Source organism: Mirounga leonina, unplaced genomic scaffold, assembly GCF_011800145.1.
Source record: "Mirounga leonina isolate KUSES-001 unplaced genomic scaffold, KU_Mleo_1.0 Mir_129, whole genome shotgun sequence".
Classification (NCBI taxonomy): Eukaryota; Metazoa; Chordata; class Mammalia; order Carnivora; family Phocidae; genus Mirounga; species Mirounga leonina.
In genome coordinates, this window is record NW_023270323.1 from 41,654,756 (window position 1) to 41,677,736 (window position 22,981).

General features: G+C 39.4%; 1 protein-coding gene across 3 annotated transcripts in view; it reads left to right on the forward strand.

Moving 5' to 3' along the window:
- Positions 1–20,989, forward strand: part of TEC (tec protein tyrosine kinase) — a 137,518-nt gene extending 116,529 nt beyond the window's left edge. For all 3 annotated transcript variants that reach the window (XM_035005022.1, XM_035005024.1, XM_035005023.1), the window contains exons 9-18: positions 1,253–1,307; positions 3,646–3,725; positions 4,968–5,101; positions 10,280–10,354; positions 11,109–11,280; positions 11,401–11,617; positions 15,639–15,703; positions 18,502–18,620; positions 18,705–18,862; positions 20,034–20,989. In XM_035005022.1, the coding sequence (XP_034860913.1) occupies positions 1,253–1,307; positions 3,646–3,725; positions 4,968–5,101; positions 10,280–10,354; positions 11,109–11,280; positions 11,401–11,617; positions 15,639–15,703; positions 18,502–18,620; positions 18,705–18,862; positions 20,034–20,117 (1,159 nt within the window). In that variant the 3' untranslated portion in view covers positions 20,118–20,989. The remainder of the gene's footprint in view (positions 1–1,252; positions 1,308–3,645; positions 3,726–4,967; positions 5,102–10,279; positions 10,355–11,108; positions 11,281–11,400; positions 11,618–15,638; positions 15,704–18,501; positions 18,621–18,704; positions 18,863–20,033) is intronic.
- Positions 20,990–22,981: the final 1,992 nt, after the last annotated feature.

Consider the following 22,981-nt stretch of genomic DNA (forward strand, 5'->3'; position numbering starts at 1 on the left):
TCATAACGTTGTAAGCCTCAGGAAATATGACTGTGGTGGACGGTTCTCTGCTCACTAAAGGGCATCTAGAACAAACAGACCAAAACAAACAACAACAAAAAGTTTAAAACAGAAGGCCAAAGAAAACAGTTTGAGTTCATGTTCTTTGGCCAACTTACAATCTCATGAAAAGATTGGGCTGGGGAAGCAGGGAGAGGGCGGAGTATTTCTGAGGATGAGGTGGGAGATGGCAGTTTCCATCTTTCCTTGGGAAAGATTTCCCAAGGATTAAGAAGGGCACTGATCTGCAGGGGCTCGGGTTTGTTGTACAGCGTGGTGGCAGGACCTGGTGGGGGGGCAGGCGCTTCTACGTGGCTATGGTGGAATCCCTACAGTAGAGCCTCAGGTGACCTCCAGGGGTTGTCTAGAAGACCCAGGAAGCCTACTCTTCTATTTTGCTCTGTTTCTTTGACACTTGGCACCTTTGTGAAATTCAATGGGGGAACCTCCATAATGACCTGAGATGAAATCTACAGCCTATTGGTGGGATGGGGGCTTGGGGTAAGATTTAATTTGAATTAAATACAATAATGAAAGTTGGGTGATGTTTCCCTACATGTTTGAATTTGTGGAGTAAACTTCATTCTTGCTATTATTACAATAGTGAAAATTTGGAAATGATTTTTATGTTAAATAATGAAGAATAGCTTAAATAAATTATGGTATGTCCATACCATGATGCACAGAACTAGATTGCTTTGCAAAGATGTCCGTCATATGCTGTTATATAAAAAAATTCTGGTTATGATATAGCAGGTATAGTTTGATCCCACTTTAATAAAAAATATGAATGTTGGCATATGTGCATATCATCATAAAAATGTGGGTAGAGGGGCGCCTGGGTGGCTTAGTCCTTAAGCATCTGCCTTCGGCTCAGGTCATGATCCCAGGGTCCTGGGATCGAGTCCCGCATTGGGCTCCCTGCTCGGCAGGAAGCCTTCTCCCTCTCCCCCACTTGTGTTTCCTCTCTCACTGTGTCTTTCTCTGTCAAATGAATAAATAAAATCTTTAAAAGAATATGTGGGTAGAAAAAGTCTGAAAGTATATATATCCAAATGTTACTAGTGGTTGCCTATATTATTGAGATTGTGAGTAATGTCTTATTCCTATTAATTTTATTTGTTATTGATGGGCAGTATTACCTTAATCCTAAAAAGAATAAAAAATAATTTAAAACACCAGAGGCCTTAAAGGTTCTTCTTTTTCTGTTCAGGTGGTATTGCAGAAATACGAATAGAAGCAAAGCAGAGCAGCTCCTCAGAAGTGAAGTAAGTGTTTGTACTTGTTTTGTGGGTTTGGTTTCAGCACAAATTAATTGTAACAGATCTCTGAGAAGTGATTTCACATACCTGTTTCTAAAGCCTCAAAAATAGGGTGATATAAGTGTTTCTTTTTAATCATGTAAAATTGAGGATCGGTATAGTATTAGTTTCCCGGGGCCACCAAAACAAGATACCACACACCGAGTGGCTTAAGCAACAGAAATGTATTGTCGCATGGTTCTAGAGTTAGAGTTTGAAATCAGGATGCCCTCAGGGTTGGCTCCTTCTGACGGCTGTGAGGGAGGGGGAGGGATCTGTCCTGGGCATCCTGCCTTTTTTTCCCTCCATGCACCTCTGTCTCTATGTCCAGATTTCCCTTTCATATAAGGATTCTATCATTAGATTAGGGCCCAGCCTACTGATCTCATTTCAACTCGATTCCATCTGTAACTCTCAAGTAATTCTGAAGTACTGGGGGTTAGGATTCCAATGTATCTTTTGTGAGGGGGAGACAATTAAACCCATACTAATAGGTAAAGCCATGGGTAACACTTTCTTTACTTCCTTTCTCACTGATTTATTATCTGCTACCTTGATTTTAGTCCTTAAATGTGTTTTTCCTTTTTGTTTGAAGTTACTTTTTTTATTTTAAATTCAATTAGCCAACATACCATACATCATTAGTTTTTGAAGTTGCTTTTTAAAAATAATTTACATCAATATTACATGATATCTTTTACAAATGAAGGTTTAATAACTATTTAGTTGCCTTTAGAGATAAATGTGCCAAATAATAATACATAATAAATGTACTAAAATTCTTACACTTTAAAAAGAAATAAAATGAAAGGATAAGATATAGTATAGAGGAAGCTGCAATGGACTGAGTAAGGAGACCTGAATCTAGTTGTGACTTTTCTCATCTGTTTTGCCCACCTGTAAGATGAAGAGGTTGGGTTAGATGATGATCTGTATAATTCTCTGCATTTGTGATCTAGTTATTCTATTTAGTAATAGTTCTCAATTTTTTTTAAACCCATGTTTTCTCGTTTTATCTCCTGCTTATCACCACCAGTCAAGGTGGTAGTATTTATTTCTGTAGTTTATGTTGAGAGCAAAAGAAGGTGACTTCTTGATTCAAATGATATGTTACCACACCTACTCCCCGACATAATCCTTATATGCCTCACTGGTGACCCCACCATGAGAGGCAGCTGTAGGTGAGTGGGTAGCTAGAAAACCTAGGGTCCAAATTTTGGCTCTGCTACTCACTAGCTGTGTGATCTGGGGCAAGTTACCCAACCTCTTTGTGCCCCATTTCCCTACCTGTGAAATAAAGTGGGGTTAACAGTAGTACCTGTCTCATAGGACTGTTTTGAGGATTAAGTAAATCCACATATTAGAACCTACTAAAACAGAGTAAGCTCTCAATAAATATATGGTAGCTCTTATACTTTTTACTGATCAGTGAACTATTATGATCATTGATTGTACCTAATTGTTTTTACCCAATTTATTTGTGGGGCTTTATTTAATTCATTGTCTTAATAATAAAATTTATTTTGGTTTTCAACTACTAAACACACTCTCATTTTAAAGCAATTTCAGAGCTGGAGACTGATGGTGGTGGTATTGGTGGAGAGGTATTGGAGGTTGCTAGCTTCTGTTTCTTGCTGTTTGGCTTAAAACCTGATAAGGACTTACCTTTTAGTCATTCTGTGTTGTTTCATCTTTTGGTTTTCTCTGCTTGGTTTACTTGTGCTTCCATCTCTCCTTTGTGAACAATGATATTTAACATTGATTTCCAGGGGAATTAGGATTTTTAAAAAATGTTCTTATAAAGAGCACTGAGATATTTACAGGAAAAATCCTATGTGGATAGAAGATGATACTGAGTCAGGATTCAAAGCTTATAGCAAATATGAAAAATGTATGAAATGAAACCCAGTTATTAAGAAATACATTTTTCAAAAAAAAAAAAAAAAGAAATACATTTTTCAGTAACTGTTTCCCCACATGTCCAGAACTTAAAGGAATTGCAACATCTTGTCAGTTGTTTCTGGAAGGGCCCTGAGAGATATCTTGCTGAAATGTCTCATGCTGGTGTGTGTGAGGATTTGTGATTGTGGGGAACTGTGAGAATACTTTCTTGAACTAATCTCATAGCACAGTAAAGTGAAGGGGAAAGTCATACAGTTGCGTGCTGTTGGTAAGTTGTGCTTCTCCAAAGCAGATTTTCTAGGCAAGGAATAATCATGAAATTGTAAGATTGGTTTCCTGAATCTTCCCTATGGCATTGATACTTGTTATTGGATTGAAAAATTTTTCTTAACTTGGATTTTAGGATAAAGAAGGTGGTTTCATGGTAAGGGATTCCAGTCAACCAGGCATGTACACAGTCTCCCTTTATACAAAGTTTGGAGGGTAAGTACTCAATCATCTCTCCCTCTCTAAGAGTTTTTATATAGTTTGTATGGATTCCTAAATCTCAAAAAATATGCTGCATTTTAGCATTAAATAAGAAAATCTAAATTTGATTTCTGAAGTCTGTCCTGTTTTTTATATTCATACTTCCTTATATCCATATTTCCTATACTTGGTAATTTTTCTTATGGTTTTCCATATATATACATATATATATACACACACACACATATATATACATATACATATATGTGTATGCATGTGTATATATATATATGTATATATATCTGTTGAGAATGTCTATAGAAATTTTAGCAACATTCAAGAAATAATTATTGTGCATTGCGCTAAGCACTAAGGATATCACAGTGAACAAAGTAGGCACTGACTCTGCCTTCTGATAGCTTAGTGGGGGATTCAGACAAGCAAAGAGGCAGTTATGGTAGTACATGAGTAAGTCCTATGCTTGGAGAGAATGTGTGTATGTGTGGGGGGTGGTACACAGCCCAGAGATATCCCAGTTCGTCACAAATGTAGTCTGGGGACATCTAGCCAGACCTGATGGGTGATGAGGGCGGAAGTTGGAGGGAGGGGAAAGAGTGTTTCTGATTTAGGAAACTGCCTAGACCCAGAATTGAGTGAGGATATTGTGAGTTCCAGGAACTGACAAAAGCGTATTATAGCTGGAATGGGAGGGGCGGGGTGAGGGAGGAAAGCGAACCCTACGAGATAAAAGTAGAGGTCAGCTCACATCAATGTCAAGGAGCTTTAAGAGCAGAGGGAGTTCTCTTGAAAGGATCTTTAGCAAGAGATGACTTGAGGAGATCTGTGTTCTAAGAAGATATCTAAAATAGAATTTGTACATTTTTTATAAGTCAGCTTATTCGTTTTTAGAAGCATAAGTCTTCTAGATGTTTGCAAGTTTACATCAATAGCAGGAACAAAGAACAGTAGTCAGCTAATAACTATTTTAAGACTTTTAACTGTTGGGAAATGGAATTGGTAAATCTTCTCTTTCATAATCTCATGCAAGGGCCAAGTATGTTATCAGTGACCACTTTAAAAACTTCCACCTATTAATGTGAAAGGCGAAGCTAAGAAGAACATGGGGAAAAAATAAAAGTTGTGCAGAGAATAGAAGGGGCTATATGTAGGGACCTGTGGTTGCCTGGTGGAAAATATCTTAAGAATGAAGTTACATTATTCCAACTTGGTGCTAACACATTTGGATTTTCGTTTCAGTGAGGGCTCGTCAGGTTTCAGGCATTATCATATAAAGGAAACAACAACATCCCCAAAGAGGTACTATCTGGCAGAAAAACATGCATTTGGTTCAATTCCTGAGATTATTGAATATCATAAGCACAATGCAGCAGGTAAGTGATCTATTAAAACATTTTTCAAATATAGAGTCGTGATTAAAATGATCAGACATTGTGATGGATTTTTCCTTGGGCAGTTTCAATTTATAGTTAATTATAGAATATGATTAATTTAAAATTATTGCATATTAAGGAAGTGATATATACAAAGAAAAAATAGAAATAATATTAAGTCTCATAAAAAGCTGTCTTGCCCTTAGGACATGAGTTATTCTTGTTGCATATGATAAATGTTCACATTTCTGTGATTTATACCTGTGGTACTGACAAAGATTCTTTGCTTGACCAAGCTTTAGTCAGACTCCCGAACCATCTCCTAGACCCATTTGTGCACTTTCTTGTAAAATCCAGTTTTTAGCAAGAACCCTGCCAAGTCAGTTTAACCAGAAGTCCCACCTTAACATCTGATATCTGCTCACACACAGTATCTATCTCAGATTTCTTATTTTCTACCAGGTGATGTCTGGTTACCCTGGCTTGTCTTCAGCAAGATCCTCTTAGATAGGTGTATCCCAGAACCACCCAGTCCCCAGCATTTCTCTTAGCAATTTTCCATCCACGGACTCCAACTCTGCTCTTTGTCTATAAATTCCCATTTGTCCGTGCTATATTTGGAGTTGAACCCAATCTCTCTCGAACTCTAAAATCCCATTGCTGTGGTCCCTATACCAAATCACAGTGGTCCTAAATAAAATCTGCCTTACCATCTTGAAAAGTGTCGTTGAATAGTTTCCTTTCTTTAACTGTATGAAACTAAAACCCAAGATATGTCTATGTCAGAGATGTCGCAGAAGCTAGCAGACAAGCCCAGGGCTTAGGGCTCTGCTGTTGGATTCCAGAGACTAGAGTAATCATGTCCTGGACAAGTTTTCCATCTTCCTGAATCTCTGCTATACTTACTACCAGAGTGGGAACAAACCAAACACCAAAACCAGAAACCATATTTATGCCCATGTTCTCAGATAATGATAGGAACAGTTATAGGGGTATAATTTAAATATCATAAGAATCACCCATTTAAAGTATACAGTTCATGGGTCATTAGTATATTTAGAGTGGTACCAAGTATCCTATAATCTAAGAACATTTTCATCATCCCCAAAAGAAACCTTGTACCCATCACCTATCACCCCTCAGCCCCCTTTCATCAGTCCAGCCCCTGGCAACCAGTAATCTACTTGCTGTCTCTATAGATTTGCCTGTTCTGGACATTTCATATAAATGGAATCATATAATATGTAGTCTGTTGTAACTGGCTTGAGTGACTTAACATAATGTTTCTGACATTTGTCCATATTGTAGCCTGTATAAGCGCTCCATTCCTTTTTATTGACAAATAATCCACTCTTAATTTTTTTTAATCCATTTTGTCATCATTCATCAGTTGGTAGACATCTGGGTTGTTTCCACATTTTGGCTGTTATGAGTAATGCTGCTGTGAACATTTGTGTACAAGTTTTTGCATGGAAATATCTTTCATTTCTCTTGGTGACTTACCTAGGAGTTAATTTGCTGGGTTATATGTTAACTCTGTGTTTAACATGTGAAGAGTTACTTTCATATCAATTTATCCCCCAAAGAACTTTTTCTTATCTCTTATTCTGTTATTTTCTTTTGTAGTGTTCACATTCCCTTCTTTCTTTCTTTTGTGTGTATGTGTGTGTGTGTGTTCTTGTATAAATTTTATTCTTCACCATTATCTAAATTCACTCATCTAGCAAACATGACTTGAGTACCTGTTACATGCCAGGAACTGTGCCTGGCTCTAGGGAGGCTATGGTGGACTAGCTAGTCATTGATCCTGTCTCTCTCAGATCTTTTACCGTCTGGTGGGGGAGACAGAGAAGTATAGAACAATTTAAAGTTACTGTGAGATATGCTATAATCGAAGAAACACAGAGTGCTATGTATGCCCATAGGAGAGATATCTGCCTTTCTTCAAATCTAGTGCTGTAAGCAACTTACGTTGAAGTGTCTAACCTACCTCACTGATTTCCAGTGGTTGGTATTCCCAGTTGTTGGTATTTTATTTCATTTTTCCCCCAAATTTTTATTTAATTCTAGTTAGTTAACATACAGCATAATATTGGTTTCAGGAGTAGAATTAAGTGGTTCATCACTTACATACAACACCCAGTGTTCATCATAAGTGCCCTTCTTAATACCCATCACCCATGTAGCCCATCCCCCACCTCCTTCCATCTACCCTCAGTTTGTTCTCTATCGTTAAGAGCCTCTCTCTCTCTTTTTAAAAAAGTGTTACTTATTTTTCTAAGAGAGAGTGAGTGAGCGAGAGAGAGAGAGCATGAGCAGGGGAGGAGCAAAGAGAGAGGGAGAAGCAGACTCCCCCTGAGCAGGGGGCCCGATGCAGGGCTGGATCCCGGGACTCCAGGATCATGACCCAAGCTGAAGGCAGGCACTCAACCAACTGAGGCACCCAGGCGTCCCCGTTAAGAGTCTCTTATGGTTTGTTTCCCTCTCTCTTTTTTTCCTCCCTCCCATATGTTCATCTGTTTTGTTTCTTAAATTCCACAGATGAGTGAAATCATACAGTATTTGTCTTTCTCTGACTGACTTATTTCACTTAGCATAATACCCTCTAGCTCCATCCACATCGTTGCAAATGGCAAGATTTCATTCTTTTTGATGGCTGGGTAGTATTCTATTGTGTATGTATGTGTGTGTGTGTGTACCTCTTCTTTATCCATTCATCAGTCGATGGACACTTGGGATCTTTCCATAGTTTGGCTATTTTTTTTTAAAAGATTTTATTTATTATTTATTTGAGAGAGAGACAGACAGAGATAGTGAGAGAGAGCATGAGCAGGGAGGAGAGGGAGAAGCAGGCTCCCCACTGAGCAGGGAGCCCCATGTGGGACTCCATCCCAGAACCCTGGGATCATGACCTGAGCTGAAGGCAAATGCTTAACCAACTGAGCCACCCAGGTGCCCAAGTTTGGATATTGTTGATAATGCTACTATAAACATTGGGGTGCATATATCCCTTTGAATCAGTATTTTTGTATCCTTTGGGTAAATACCTAGTAGTGCAATGGCTAGATTATAGGGTAGTTCTATTTTTAACTCTTTGAGGAACCCTCATACTGTTTTCCAGAGTGGCTATACCAGCTTGCATTCCCACCAACAGTGTAAGAGGTTTCTCCTTTCTCCACATCCTCACCAACACCTGTTGTTTCCTGTGTTGTTAATTTTAGCCATTCTTACAGGTGTGAGGTGGTATCTCATTGTGGTTTTGGTTTGTATTTCCCTGATGCCGAGTGATGTTGAAGATTTTTTCATGTGTCTGTTAGCCATCTGGATGTCTTCTTTGGAAAAATATCTACTTATGTCTTCTGCCATTTCTTAACTGAATTAACATTAAATTAACTGGAATAATTTGTTTTTTGGGTTTTGAATTTGGTAAGTTCTTTGTAAATTTTGGATACTAGCCCTTTATCTCTTAAGACATTTGCAAATACCTTCTTCCATTCCATAGGTTACCTTTTAGTTTTATTGATTGTTTCCTTCGCTGTGCAGAAGGTTTTTATCTTGGGTGCTTGGGTGGCTCAGTCAGTTAAGCGTCTGTCTTCAGCCCAGGTCATGATCCCAGGGTCCTGGGATCAAGTCCCGCATCGGGCTCCCTGCTCAGCGGAGAGCCTGCTTCTCCCTCTCCATCTGCCTGCGGCTCCCCCTGCTTGTGCTCGCTCTCTCTCTGTATGTCAAATAAATAAATAAAAATCTTTTTAAAAAAAAAAGATTTTTATCTTGATAAAGTCCCAATAGTTCGTTTTTGCTTTTGTTTCCCTTGCCTCCAGAGACATGTCTAGTAAGAAGTTGCTATGGCTGAGGTCAAAGAGGTTACTGCCTGTGTTCTTCTCTGGGATTTTGATGGTTTCCTATCTCACGTTTAGGTCTTTCATCCATTTTGAATTTATTTTGTGTATGGTATGAGAAAGTGGTCCAGTTTCATTCCTCTGTTGCTGTCCAGTTTTCTGAACACCGCTTGTTGAAGAGACTGTCTTTTTTCCATTGAATATTTTTTCCTGCTTTGTCGAAGATAAGTTAACCTTATGGGTCCATTTTTGGGTTTTCTATTCTGTTCCATTGATCTATGTGTCTGTTTTTGTGCCAGTTCCATACTGTCTTGATGACTACAGCTTTGTATTATAGCTTGAAGTCTGGAATCATTATGTCTCCAGCTTTGCTTTGCTTTTTCAGCGTTGCTTTAGCTATTTGGGTCCCAGCTGTTGATATTTTAAAGCCCCATATTTATACTAAGCTTACTAGTATTGAGTTATTCAAGGTGAATCACTTTAATTTTTAATAGACTAGTAATTCCCTTAATTCCCTTTCATAGTTCAGATCATATTGGAAAAGACCATGAAATAATAATTGATAATAGCTGTTAGAAACCTTTTAACATTTTACTTATTTTTTTAAAGATTTTATTTATTTATTATTTATTATTATTTATTTGAGAGAGAGAGAACCAGCAGTGGGGAGAGGCAGAGGGAGAGAGAGAGAGAAGCAGACTCTCTGCTGAGCAGGGAGCCCGATTTGGAGCTCGATCCTAGGACCCTGGGATCATGACCTCAGCCAAAGGCAGACGCTGAACCAACTGAGCCACCCAGGCGCCCCACCTTTTTTAACATTTTAAAAAATGTTTAAGAATATGCTAGCTCAGTGCTTGGTAAACACTGTTGTATTGAAAAGGAAATGTTTGTTGAGTGAATAAAAACATATATATGTAAAAAAGTTTTTTATGTTCCATAAAAATTGTCAATTCAAAGAACAGGATCATCTTCTTCCTGCCTGCCTTCCTTTCTTTTTATTTTTTGTTAGCTATAGCAGAGTGCTGTATGTACACAGAGGATGAGCACTAAGTGGATAAATGAACGGCCTTTATACATGAGTGTCTAAGTTTAGTGCTTTCCCATGCAGAATGGGTGGCTCAGTCGTTAAGCGTCTGCCTTCGGCTCAGGTCATGATCCCAGGGTCCTGGGATCGAGCCCCGCATCAGGCTCCCTGCTCTGCGGGAAGCCTGCTTCTCCCCCTCCCACTCCCACTGCTTGTGTTCCCTCTCTCACTGTCTCTCTCTCTCTGTCAAATAAATAAAATCTTAAAAAAAAAAAAAAGGATGAATTCAATTTCAGTGCTTTCTCTGACTTCCAGGACTTGTCACAAGACTGCGGTACCCAGTTAGTACGAAGGAGAAGAATGCACCAACCACTGCAGGATTCAGCTATGGTAACTCATTTTGTAGTTCCACTGGCTAATTTTCCTTAGGAAAAAAAATCCATTATCACAAGACCAATTCAGATGTTTAGAATTCCACATAGTAGAATTGTTTTTACAGTTTTATAGTATGGGGTTTTAGATGATTATGCTTGTAGCTATGGTAACCCTAGATTTTCTGTTTTCATCCTTATTCATAATTCAGCAGAAAACTTTCTCGGTGAAAAATAAGCATTACCATGTTATTTCTAAAATAAATCAAATCCTTTTCTGGTTCTCACCAGCTTGATTGGTTAATCACAGGAAAGTGAGGATGGAGGTAATAAAGAAGGCATCCAACTTGATTGTCTTTGTTCCTTCTAGCAAAAGCCTTTTAAACAGAGGATTAAATTCTTTACAACCTGATATAATTGGGGGTGGGGTGCAACAAGCCGAGGGGGAAGAATGGTAAAGGAGTAAGTATTTGATCTAGTTTTTTTCTAAGTACTTTTAAGCTCTATTATTATTAGTCTCTTATTCAGCATCTTCTTGCCTTCTGTTGTTCACTTTGGCTATATTATGATGGCTTAGAAGGGAGTACATCCTCCCCAGAGGCTGGAAAGCCACCTTTTGCAGTTTAGATAGGTTGCAAGTCTGTTCTATGTTTTAATGATAATTGTATTATCCTGTAACTTTGACATTGACTGGTTGTCGTTTCTCTGTTTCCCACTGATTCATGCTGTGTTCTCCTTATTAAATGTTATCACTTTCCCCCTCTGTCTCACAGAAAAATGGGAGATCAATCCTTCAGAGCTGACCTTTATGAGGGAACTGGGCAGCGGACTGTTCGGAGTGGTGAGGCTAGGCAAGTGGAGAGCTCAGTACAAAGTGGCAATCAAAGCTATTAGGGAAGGTGCCATGTGTGAGGAGGACTTTATAGAAGAAGCTAAAGTGATGATGTAAGTTACCGGTTCTTTCTGGTTCCTCTTTTTGCATTAAAAAGTAGCCTCTCATCAGCTAATAGCCCTGCACGTTTCTTTTCCTATAGTAACTGTGTGTATGCATGACTTCCCTCCCAGGAAGCTGACACACCCGAAGCTAGTGCAGCTTTATGGTGTATGTACCCAGCAGAAGCCGATTTACATTGTTACCGAGTTCATGGAAAGGGGCTGTCTTCTGAATTTCCTCCGACAGAGACAAGGTCATTTTAGTAGAGATGTGCTGCTGAGCATGTGTCAAGATGTGTGTGAAGGGATGGAGTACCTGGAAAGAAACAGCTTCATCCACAGAGATCTGGTAATCCTAACCACCCGTATTCCCATTCAGTGGCCGAATTCCTTTGTAACACCGGGGCAGCAAATGAGCAATGATGTATTAATATCCAATTTCTGTTCTCAACGATGTTTCACCGTTATCTTTAAACCTGGTAAATTTAACTTGCCTCATAATTTTAACAGAAAAATCTTGATCAAATCTAACACATATAATACATAATTACATAAGCAATTGCATAAATAATATGTAACTACATAGGTCATTGTTTCTAAGCAACTTACCATATATTAACTATTTGATCTCCATAAGAATCTCATGTGATAGCTAGTCACAACAGTCTTTCTGATCATTGTTGTTTGATAAGAAAATTAGCTTGAGAGAAGTGAAATGACTTACCTAAGGTGACAAATGGGGAAGTTAAGGGTTGACTCCTCCTTTTACTAAATCCTAAACTCTTTTCCACCTCACACAATGTAAGCAGAAGCCATAACAGAAATCCTTGGTTTATTTTCCTGATTTCTGAAGTCACTGGGAAAACATGGAGGCCCACATTAACTCCTGAAAATACTAGAAAAAGGAATCTATTATTGGTTCTAAAGTATTGTGATGAAGACACTTCGTAATTTTTCCCCTCCCCTGACTCTGTCTCCCTATCTCCTCTATTCTTTCTTTTCTCTTTTTCTTCTCTGCCTGTTTTCCTCAAATGTGTCTATTTTCAGCACGATGACAGAACTGTCAGTTCCTGTTAAACCTTGAAGGTGATTCTTTCACCAAAAAGAACGTGATTCTCTACCTGGGATTTTTCCATGTTTTAGTTTTAACTTTCTTGTCATAAAGCATGGATGCATTTCTTCTGCAATAGCAGCAAAACATTTAAAAAAAATTAACAATCACCTTAAACAGTCATTGCTTTTATAGGTATTAACATATATCAACTCATGTAATCATGAGAAGTAGGTATGATTATTATTCTCACTTTACAGATGAGGAAACTGAGGTGTAAATAGGATAAAATAACTTACCAATAGTCAAGTATAGTGTGGAGTCAGAATTTGAACCCAGAGAGTTCAGCTCCAGAGTCTACACTGTAGCTACTGTATTATGCGATCTCTAGACTTAGGGCATAATAAAGAGTTGAATATTTGTGAGTGGAAGACTTGACTTCTAGATGTGTTTTAGGGTAGTTACCCAATCTCTCTTAGATTCTTTTTCTGCATCTGTAAATTGTAGGTGGGTTATAATATTGGTTTGCTCACAAGACTGTTTTCCCCCCAGCTGTATTGAGGCATAATTGACAAAATTGCATATACTTAAACAACATAATGACTTGATATATGCATACATTATGAAATGATTATCAAAGTCAAGTTAATTATATCCATACCTCACATGTGGTGAGAATGCTTAAGATGTACTTTCTTAGTAAATTGCAAGTAAACAATAAAGTATTATTATAGTTATGCTATCCATTAGCTCCACAGAACATACTGAGTTCTACATTCTTTTTTTTAAGAGTCCATATATAAATGATATCATAGGGTATTTGTCTTTCTTTAGCATAATGCCTTCCAGGTTCATCCATGTTGCCACAATGACAAGATTTTTTTTTTTTTTTAAAGATTTAATTTATTTATTTGACAGAGACAGAGACAGCGAGAGCAGGAACACAAGCAGGGGAAGTGGGAGAGGGAGAAGCAGGCCTCCCGCTGAGCAGGGAGCCCGATGTGGGACTCAATCCCAGGACTCTGGGATCATGACCTGAGCCGAAGGCAGCCGCTTAACGACTGAGCCACCCAGGCACCCACAAGATTTTTTTTTTTTTATGGCTGAATAATATTCCACCGTATAGATATACCACATCATCTTTATTCACTCATCCATTGATGGACAGTTAGATTATTTCATAGCTTGGCTATTATGAGTAATACTCCTATGAATATGGGAGTTCAGACATCTCTTTGAGGTGCTGATTTCATTTTCTTTTGTATATATTTAGACGTGGAATTGCTGGATCATATGGTAGTTCTATTTTTTAATTTTTTGAGTAAACCCCATGCTGTTTTCTGTAATGGCTGTACCAAGTTACATTCCCAAAAATAGTATACAAGGGTTCCCCTTTCTCCAGTTTTTCTTCCTTGACAACTATTGTCATCTCTTGTGTTTTTTATTTTTTGTTTTTGTTTTTTTATTTATTCAACAGAGAGACACAGTGAGAGAGGGAACACAAGCAGGGGGAGTGGGGAGAGGGAGAAGCAGGCTTCCCGCTGAGCAGGGAGCCCGATGCGGGGCTCCATCCCAGGACTCTGGGATCATGACCTGAGCCGAAGGCAGACGCTTAACGACTGAGCCACCCAAGCGCCCATCTCTTGTGTTTTTGATAATAGCCATCCTGACAGGTGTGAGGTGACATCTCATTGTGGTTTTGATTTGCATTTACCTGATGATTAATGATGTTGAGCACCTTGTCATGTACCTGTTGGCCATTTGTATGTGGGTTTTTTTTTTTTTTTAATTGTATATTCAGGTTCTTTGCTCCTTTTAAAAATTGGATTATTTGCTTCTTTGGTATTGAGTTGTATGAGTTCCTTATGTACTTTATATTTTAACTCTTTATCAGATATATGGTTTTACAAATTGTTTTTCCCATTCTGTAGTTTCCCTTTTTATTTTGTTGACTGTTTCCTTTGCTATGCAAAGGTTTTTAGTTTGATGTAGATCAGTTATTTATTTTTGCTTTTGTTGCTTGTGCTTTTGGTGTCATATCCCAAAATTCACCAGTGAAGCCATCTGGTCTTGGGCTTTTCCTTTACAAGACTGTTTTAAAGATCGCATTATGTGATTGGGGCAAAGGACTCTGTAAGATAGATGTGATATAGATAACATTCATTATTGTTATTATGCTCAGTGATGATAAAGAACATCTCTCTGTCATATTGAAAGTTGTGAACTAAGTACCTTCCTCTTTTTTTATACTTTCAAAACTGATGAAAATTGGATGCCTACATGAGTATGGCAGACTACATCTGTCTACAAAGACCATATCTTGATGAAAGCAATTTTGATAATTTTGTGCTTATGATATTGACATCACCATGGTAGGTTTGTGTCACCCCTGAAGGGAAGATTCTGATGCTCCTGTCTTTTGGGCAAAGAATGCTGTTGACCATGAAGTGAAGTAATGATAAGGTATCCCCATAGGAATATGGGGGCAAATCTGGGGAACTTTAGAAGAGACTCTTAAAATGCATTCAGCAGAAATAATCTCCTGCTGTGGAATTGCCACATACAGAGAATAAAATGCTAGAAGTGTCGGGAACAAAAATGCAGCTTAGTCCATAGGATATGGCATTAAAAATATTGTTATCATGTTTTCCTTCTGCGAAATACTATGTCTTTTTACCAAACTGTTTTCTTGAATCTTTTACCCTTAAAGAATGGGCAAGAAAATATAATTTAAATAATCCAGAATTATGTTTGACCAATTTCATATGTCATATCACAATATACTGGAAACATTGTAAATGACAAGGTAAACTATGATACACCTGGCTGGGTTTTTTTTTGTTGTTGTTGTTGCTGTTTTTACTGAGATCAGGATGACCAATCACTGAGCAAAGCTGTTGGGTAAAAGATCAGTTACCTATCACTTTGATTATTGTGTGTTATTAAACTCACCTAATGAGAACCTGGATTAAGGACTTAAAGAGATGTTGTCATTATCAATAAGAAAATCTGACAGTTTAATAAGAATAGAAATGGGAGGGGGGAAAAGTAGGTTGACCTTGTTAGTCTTCATTTAGGTATGACAATTGGCAAAGTCATATAATCATGTCTTATTGCACATGACTTCCTGACCTTTCTACCCATTTTTTCAAATATTTGTTGGAGACATTTCCACAGGGATAAATCCAATTTATAAAGAGACATTTCTGCCTTCTGTAAATGTTGACTGGGCTATATTAAATTTAATATAAACAGAATTTATATTTTTCTACTTTGTAGAACTTTGTAACTAATAGACCATTGAAATGTTGTTTTCCAGGCTGCCAGAAATTGTCTAGTAAATGAAGCGGGAGTTGTGAAAGTATCAGATTTTGGAATGGCCAGGTAAGGCTGAGTCTATGTGAACATTTTCTATCAATTTTGGATTAAATTAATATGTAACTTTGAAGGTATAGAAAGCCTGACTTTTTTTGCAGTTTGACTGTGTCGACTTCTTTTTCTGAAGCCTATCGAAGAGCTGTTTTTTAAACTACATCTTTTGTTCTATTAGCAAAATATTTGTAGTATCCATCATTTTCATAGGAAGATGAATTGATTTTTCTGCTTCTTAGTGTGTTTTTGATGTAAGGCAATAAAATAAGTTAGATTATATTTTGAAAAATTTCTTTGCTGAATGTATCCGTTTTACTGTTACTGTGGGCTTTTTCTCAGGTAAAAAATTGTTGGGAAATTATGACTGTTTCATGCTTTATTATGTGGTGTCAGGTGATGGTCACATTAGCTTGTAGAGCCGATAAGCATGGGAATAATCTGCAGTGATGAAATAGAAAGGAAATCTTGTAGGCTGTTCTGAGATAAATAAATTCATTAAAAAAGTATACATTGTGATGTTACTCATTCTCTCCACTAGGTGGGAGTATAGCCTGCTAAATATTCTACTTTCTCCCTGGCAGTGGGTTAGATTTCTAGAGTCTTCCGTTTTCACAGAAATGTGTTTAGGGGTAAAGTTCTTAGAATACCTTAGAATACCTTAGAATAGTCTGTTGTGTTTTTATTCTCTTAATTTTTGTAATTTTAATAGAGTGTTAGAAAAGACCTTTAAAAAGTATTGTTTTTCCTTTCCCTCCTCTCTGTCCGTTCACTCATCCATACATCCATCCTTGAAAACATTAGGTACCTACTGTGTACCAGGGTGTTAGGCTGAACCATAGCAGAGAATAAGGCATATGAGCCCCTGCCATATGCCTCTTATATTCAGGAGGAGAGAGAGACATAAGACCTGAGAGAATCACGAAGAGAGGAAAACCCAGTAATGTGACCGAGTGGGGGTCAGCACACAAAGGCCTCTGGCCCAAATGTGACCCAACACTTCTTTTTATTCAGCTTGTGAGCCAACAATGGTTTTCCAATTTTTAAGATTTTGTTTATTTATTTGACAGAGAGAGACACAGCGAGAGAGGGAACACAAGCAGGGGGAGTGGGGGAGGGAGAGGCAGGCTTCCCGCCGAGCAGGGAGCCCGATGCGGGGCTCGATCCCAGGACCCTGGGGTCATGACCTGAGCCGAAGGCAGTTTAACTGACTGAGCCACTCAGGTGCCCCTGGTTTTCCAATTTTTAAATGGTTGGCAAAAATTAAAAGAATTTTAGGACATGTGAAAAATATCTGAAATTCAAACGTTGGTGTCCATAAGTAAAGTGTTACTGGACACAGCCTCACTCATTATGTGTTGTCTGTGGCTGCTTTCACATGATGAAGGCAGAGTTGGTTAGTGGTGACAGAGACTGGCCTGAAAAATAGAAAATAGTCATCATCTGGCCCTTTACAGAAAAAATGTGCTCCCCTCAGGATAGAGGTCACGTGGGGCTGGTGGGCTGGGTGGGCGCTGAGTGATGGCACAGGGCGGGGTGATGGTAGCTACATCTGATCTGGTGCTCTGGAAGACCTCTTTGAGGCTGGGATATTGAATAGAGACCAACAAGACAGAAGTAGCCAATGAGGTGGCGATCTGAGGACAAAATATCCCAGGTAGAAGAAACAGCAGGTATGAAAGCTTGAAATCTGGGACAAGCTTGGATTACCCCAGCACAAGGTCACACAGGCCAAGGTTAGCTCGTCGTGAGAGCAGGACTGCTGCCTGTCAGGGGAGTACTGACCCAGTGTTCTTTGTGCTTTTTATGAAGATTTTCCTCTGACAGGCAGTCCTCCAGTTTCACATGTTGCATTTTTATATGTTTGGCTTTCAGAAAATCTGTGCTTTTGCATCAGCCCCTCTAAAACACTCATTGGACGCGAAACTCAAACCCCCCCAATGGGCAGGCATGTGGATCCCACTCATGGTGGCATTGTTACCATGTAGCAGGGGAAGTTTGTGCAATTATTTGAATGTTTTTTCACGGGGCTTTTAGAGATGAGCTTTATATGTGCATATACTATGTAAACACAGTCCTCTTGTAAATCCATACTGAACACATTACAGGAAGGGCTCACGTCTCCACATCTGCCACCCTGATCCAGGGTCCTCCCCAGAGGTAGCCAAAGTTATCAGGTTATGTGTGTCCTTCCAGAAGGATGTAAGTATGCTTGCATAGCAACAATTACAGAGTATTGTTTTGAGTGTGTGTGTGTATGTGTGTGTGAGTGAGGGATGTCATGGTATATAAATCTATACTCCACCATTTACATATGTCATTTTGCAATTTGCTTTTTTCATTTGCTGTAGGTTTAAATTGTACTCTGTGGAGTCGTGGGGGCCAAAAGCACGTGTGTCTCCAGACGCTCTGCACCACTTCCTTTACAGCAGCTCTGCTTTAGATGTTTTACATGTGGGGCCTTTGGGTTAAATTTTGTTTAAAGAACAAAATTGCTTACCAGAAAAAAACTTAGTTAACTCTTTTATTGTGTCCTGCCTCTATTGCCTTATAAAAAAGAAAAACACACAGAAAAATGAAAGTGCAGCTACTAATGTTACAATGCATCCATCTTAAGCACGTAAGTGAAGCTGAGAGGAAGATGGAAAGCACCAGGCGTGGCCACGGAGGCAAATGTTTAGCTTCAACCGGATGCTTGTTGGACTTCAGTCAACTGTGTTTTTGATTCTAAGAGGAAAAAAAAAATTTAAAGAACATGTGCAATGTGTAGATCGTAACTCAGAGGCGTGAACCTGTGGTGTGTCTTACTTTAGGTATGTTCTGGATGATCAATACACAAGTTCTTCTGGTGCAAAATTTCCAGTGAAGTGGTGCCCTCCCGAGGTGTTTAATTACAGCCGCTTTAGTAGCAAATCAGATGTCTGGTCATTTGGTAAGAACATGGTCCATTTTTCCCCAGCTCTACTCTGAAGCGGAAGTGGATGCATCCTTTTCGTAATCCTTTATCCTTTTCTAGGTGTTTTAATGTGGGAAGTATTCACTGAAGGCAAAATGCCCTTTGAGAAAAACACCAACTATGAAGTGGTAACCATGGTTACCCGGGGCCACCGACTCTGCCGGCCAAAGTTGGCGTCCAAATATGTATACGAGGTGATGCTGAGATGTTGGCAGGAGGTAAAAGAAGTTTTTTGTGCTTTCATTCTGAATCTCTGAAACATTCAGGGATCTTGGCTTGGTAGATTAACAGTGTATAGTCTCTACAGCCTAGTGAGTTAGTGCGTGTTTTATACGATTTCAGACTCTGGGTAGAAAGCCAACCTTCTCAAGTCAGTTCTGAATAATGGGAAGAAGACAGTGAAGCAGCAGAAAATGATAATAATTAAGATCATAAATTCAGGTTGCCATCCCACTCCCAAGGGGAAATCCTGTCACAGTTGCCTGAGTTCGGGACTCCAGGATTAAGTCCAGAGAAGTAGCTCTTCTTTCACTGGACTGCTTGTATTGTTGAAATATTACTCTTTCACCAGAGGGGGTTTCTTTCACCAAACCTCAACTTCCCCCAGATCTCTTGAGTCAGTCTTTGGAAGTTTTCCTTCCCGCTATATTAAAATGTCACCTTGTAGAAGAGATTAGACAACAAAATGATTTTTGGAAGATAATAATAGTTCATGTGTATTGTGTGCTAGGCACTGTACTAAGTGCTTTAGATAGAGTTCTCAAAATAACCTTTAGAGGTGCAGAGATTTTTATATAACCACTTTGTGGATGAGAAGATCAGGGCTCCTGAAACTGACACTTGCCCAAGACCACATTGCTACAGAGAAGCAGAACCATGCTCTTGGTCACTTGCTATAATGTCTCCAAAGAACACTGATTGGGATGGGAAAGGCCTGGGCAAGAAGTGTTGCTGGGGGTGGGAGAGGACAGCATGAGCAGAGGTAAGGTGGTGGTAATGATTGTGGTGTGTGTACAGGAGGGTGGAGATTGGTCTCATGGAGCAGAGAGCCCAGGTGAGGGTTTTTGTGGGGAATGAAATTGGGTAGCAAGAGGATGGGGGAAGGCAGGTTATAGAGGGCACTGCAAATTAGGAGGACTTGATTTTGCAGGCATTAGGGAGCTGTGTTAGATTCTTAAATGGAGACACAAAAGGAATGTCATGGAAAGGTATGTCTAGCAACAGTATGTATAGGCTAGGGTAGACCCATTTGGAGACACCTGAGTGTTCTAGTCCCAAAACAATGAGTACCTTGCACTTGTGTGCTATGTTATGTGAGTTTGGACGTGAAAAATTATTTTGGGGGATGGATTCTGGAACCCACAGCTTCTCTTTGATTTTTAATTGTAGAAACCAGAGGGAAGGCCTTCCTTTGAAGATTTGCTGCGCACAATAGATGAACTAGTTGAGTGTGAAGAAACTTCTGGAAGATAAGTGGTGGTGTGATCCGTGGAGTCCAGATTCCAAAGCATGAGGAAGAAATGGCACTTTGTGGCTAACTTTTAATTTATTTAGCACTTGGACATGTAGACTGTTTTACTTATAAAGTGGAAAAACCTGAAGCATTTGCTTCTAGACCAGTCCTAGCTCTGGGACTGGATTTTTCAAGTTATGGAAATGCTGCCTGAGAGATGGTGATTAAAAACACTCACTTTTATCCATCCCACAAGTACTTGAGCACCCACCATGTATGATGCCCAGACCCCAAGGTTTTCCCATTTTAGGGGTGTATGTGGGGCCATGTTGGCTGGTGTCAGTGGAAGGTCAGGATATTTGGGAAAGGAAAGGGATTTAGAGCCTTGTTCCAGCAACCTTTCTCTTTCCTTTCACTTCTATGGAAATCTGGGCCTGAGGCATTGTCTAAAATGTGGGTTCTGGATGAATCAGGAACCCATCTTGGATAAGTACCCCTCTTTTGTTTTAAAAACATCCGTTTTCAAGACTGCCATTATTTGTATGCTGTATATATTGTAAATATATATAATATATAAAGATATATATTTATAAGAAACTGAGTTGTCTTTTAATTAAAAATTTTAATTCTGTAACGTATGAACTTACTTTCTCAGGACTAGGGACTGTGCCTTGCAGCTGTCAATTTCTCTACCCCTGGGGATCAAATATTCCTTACTGAAGAGAAAAAAAGTCTGGACCTTTCTACCATTAATGCCTCCTCCCCACTTAGGCAGACATGTTTGGGGGTTCCTGTCTAATTTAAGCCCCCAATCAGGCCCACGTTTGGGCTGAGTGACCGTGCCCATGGTATCCATAACTATTTGGAGTTAGGTAAAAATTGAACTGGGGTGGGGCACCTGGGGGGCTCAGTCATTAAGCGTCTGTCTTTGGCTCAGGTCATGGTCCCAAGGTCCTGGGATCGAGTCCCACATTGGGCTCCCTGCTCAACAGGGAGTCTGCCTCTCCCTGTCCATCTGCTTCTCCCCCCCCACCCCGGCTCATGCTATCTCTCTCTCTCAAATAAATAAATAAATAAAAATCTTAAAAAAAAAATTGAACTAGAGGCAATCAATGACTTTCTACATCCTGAGAATCTGCCCCAGGACATAGGTGCTGTAAGTGGAGGTGCTGGGCTCTGGGGCAGAATGATGGGGTGATGTTCACAACAAAGCCTGCCCCCACCGCAAGCAAGACCCGGGAGCAAGCTCAAATTCTGGCAGAGAGACCAGGAAAAATGGAGCACATGGTATATAGAGCTGTCTCCCAGATGGTTTTCAGGAGATCTGGTTGGACTTGGGTTCCTGGATCAGTGAGATTGTCTAGAAGAGCCTCACGGTAGACCCTGTGATCAGGTTTGTTTGAGTGGGTTTCTGACCATTACAATCTCTGACGAAGACACCAGCTGAGTTGGAACCTTTATTTCTCCTCATGAGCCCAGGGAAAGGAAACAGTCTCTGTTATCAATAGCAGAGGCCCTGTATGGCCCACACATGTTTCTTGGTATTATGGGGGTAGAAAGTTGAGGCACACACAACACACGGGGCCTTTCTGTAGGAGTTTCAGCTGCTTTGGTGTTGTGGGAACACAGAGCTGTTGCTGGCTGCTCTGAGTGGTGCCTCCCTAGGACCCTGGAGAACCATCTCTTCCTTCTGGTCTGTCCATCCACTGAAAGCTATCTTCTATCCTTCCTTATCCTCCTTATAATGGAAAAAAAAATTATCTTAAGTCTTGTCACAGTCTGTTTGCCACCTTCCTCCTCATCTTCCTGTTTAACCGTACCCCCATCACGAAAACATATGCACCTTTTAACTGAATGGTAGTCCATTCAAGGAGTTGGTCATACTCGTTATACTTGAGTCTGAGTACTGTCAGTTATATCTTTCTCCTTCCTTTCTTCTTCACCTTGACTCCTCCCACACCTCCCTGTCCGGTCCCATACTTTCCTTTTCACCTAGAGGAGCTGGATGGTATTGAAGAAAAGTGAGGACAAAGTATAGTCCTTGTAGTAATCGTTACGTATACTATTGATGTGGAAAACAAGATGGATAATACCTGGCAACATTTGGGAACATCTTCAAAAATCTTTAAATTTTTCACCAAAACTTAACAAAAGGTTTTGTATAAAGTGTAACGAAGGCAAAAAGTGAAGTAGAAATAAAAGAATCCACCCAGAATGCTTAAAGAGATCTTAATCTATAAAGCAGGAAATAGGAAGGGCAATGTGAAAATGCTATGTGCTCGTTAGAATTGTTCCCTTTAGTTTTAATTTTTTGGTTATATTTTCCAAGGGAATGAAGTGGAACTCCTAAGTACATTTTTTATTGATGATGTTTTTATATTTCTGAGCCATGGCTCAGTCACCTTTTAGGTGTATTATTGAACTGGCTTCCATCCCCACAAAAAAACGAAGTTTTGTAATATGGTCCTTGAAGTGTCAGTACTGAGTGGGAGGACAGAACATTGTAGATTTATACTCCAATACCTAGAATCTAATTCTATTTCTTCCACTGTGTCCCTTGTCCTATCTGCGCATCTGTTTCCTTCTTTGTCCAGAGAGGGCAGTTTCGGATTTGATGATTTTTAATGTCGCTTGCACGAAAATTCTGTGATTTTTTTTGAAAATGTTGTTTGCTGGAGTCACCCACACAGTTGGGAATGAGGAACCAATAGCAGCTACCCTCAGAGATCTGGATGGAGATTACTGAGCTTTCTTATATAGGCCATTGGGTTGTCATTCACACACTTCTCTGAGGTTTTTAGAACAGGAAAATAGGTGGGGTTAACTCTGCTCGTGAGAAACATCTTGGGCGAGCTATGATTTCAGTTAAAAGATGTGTTTTTGT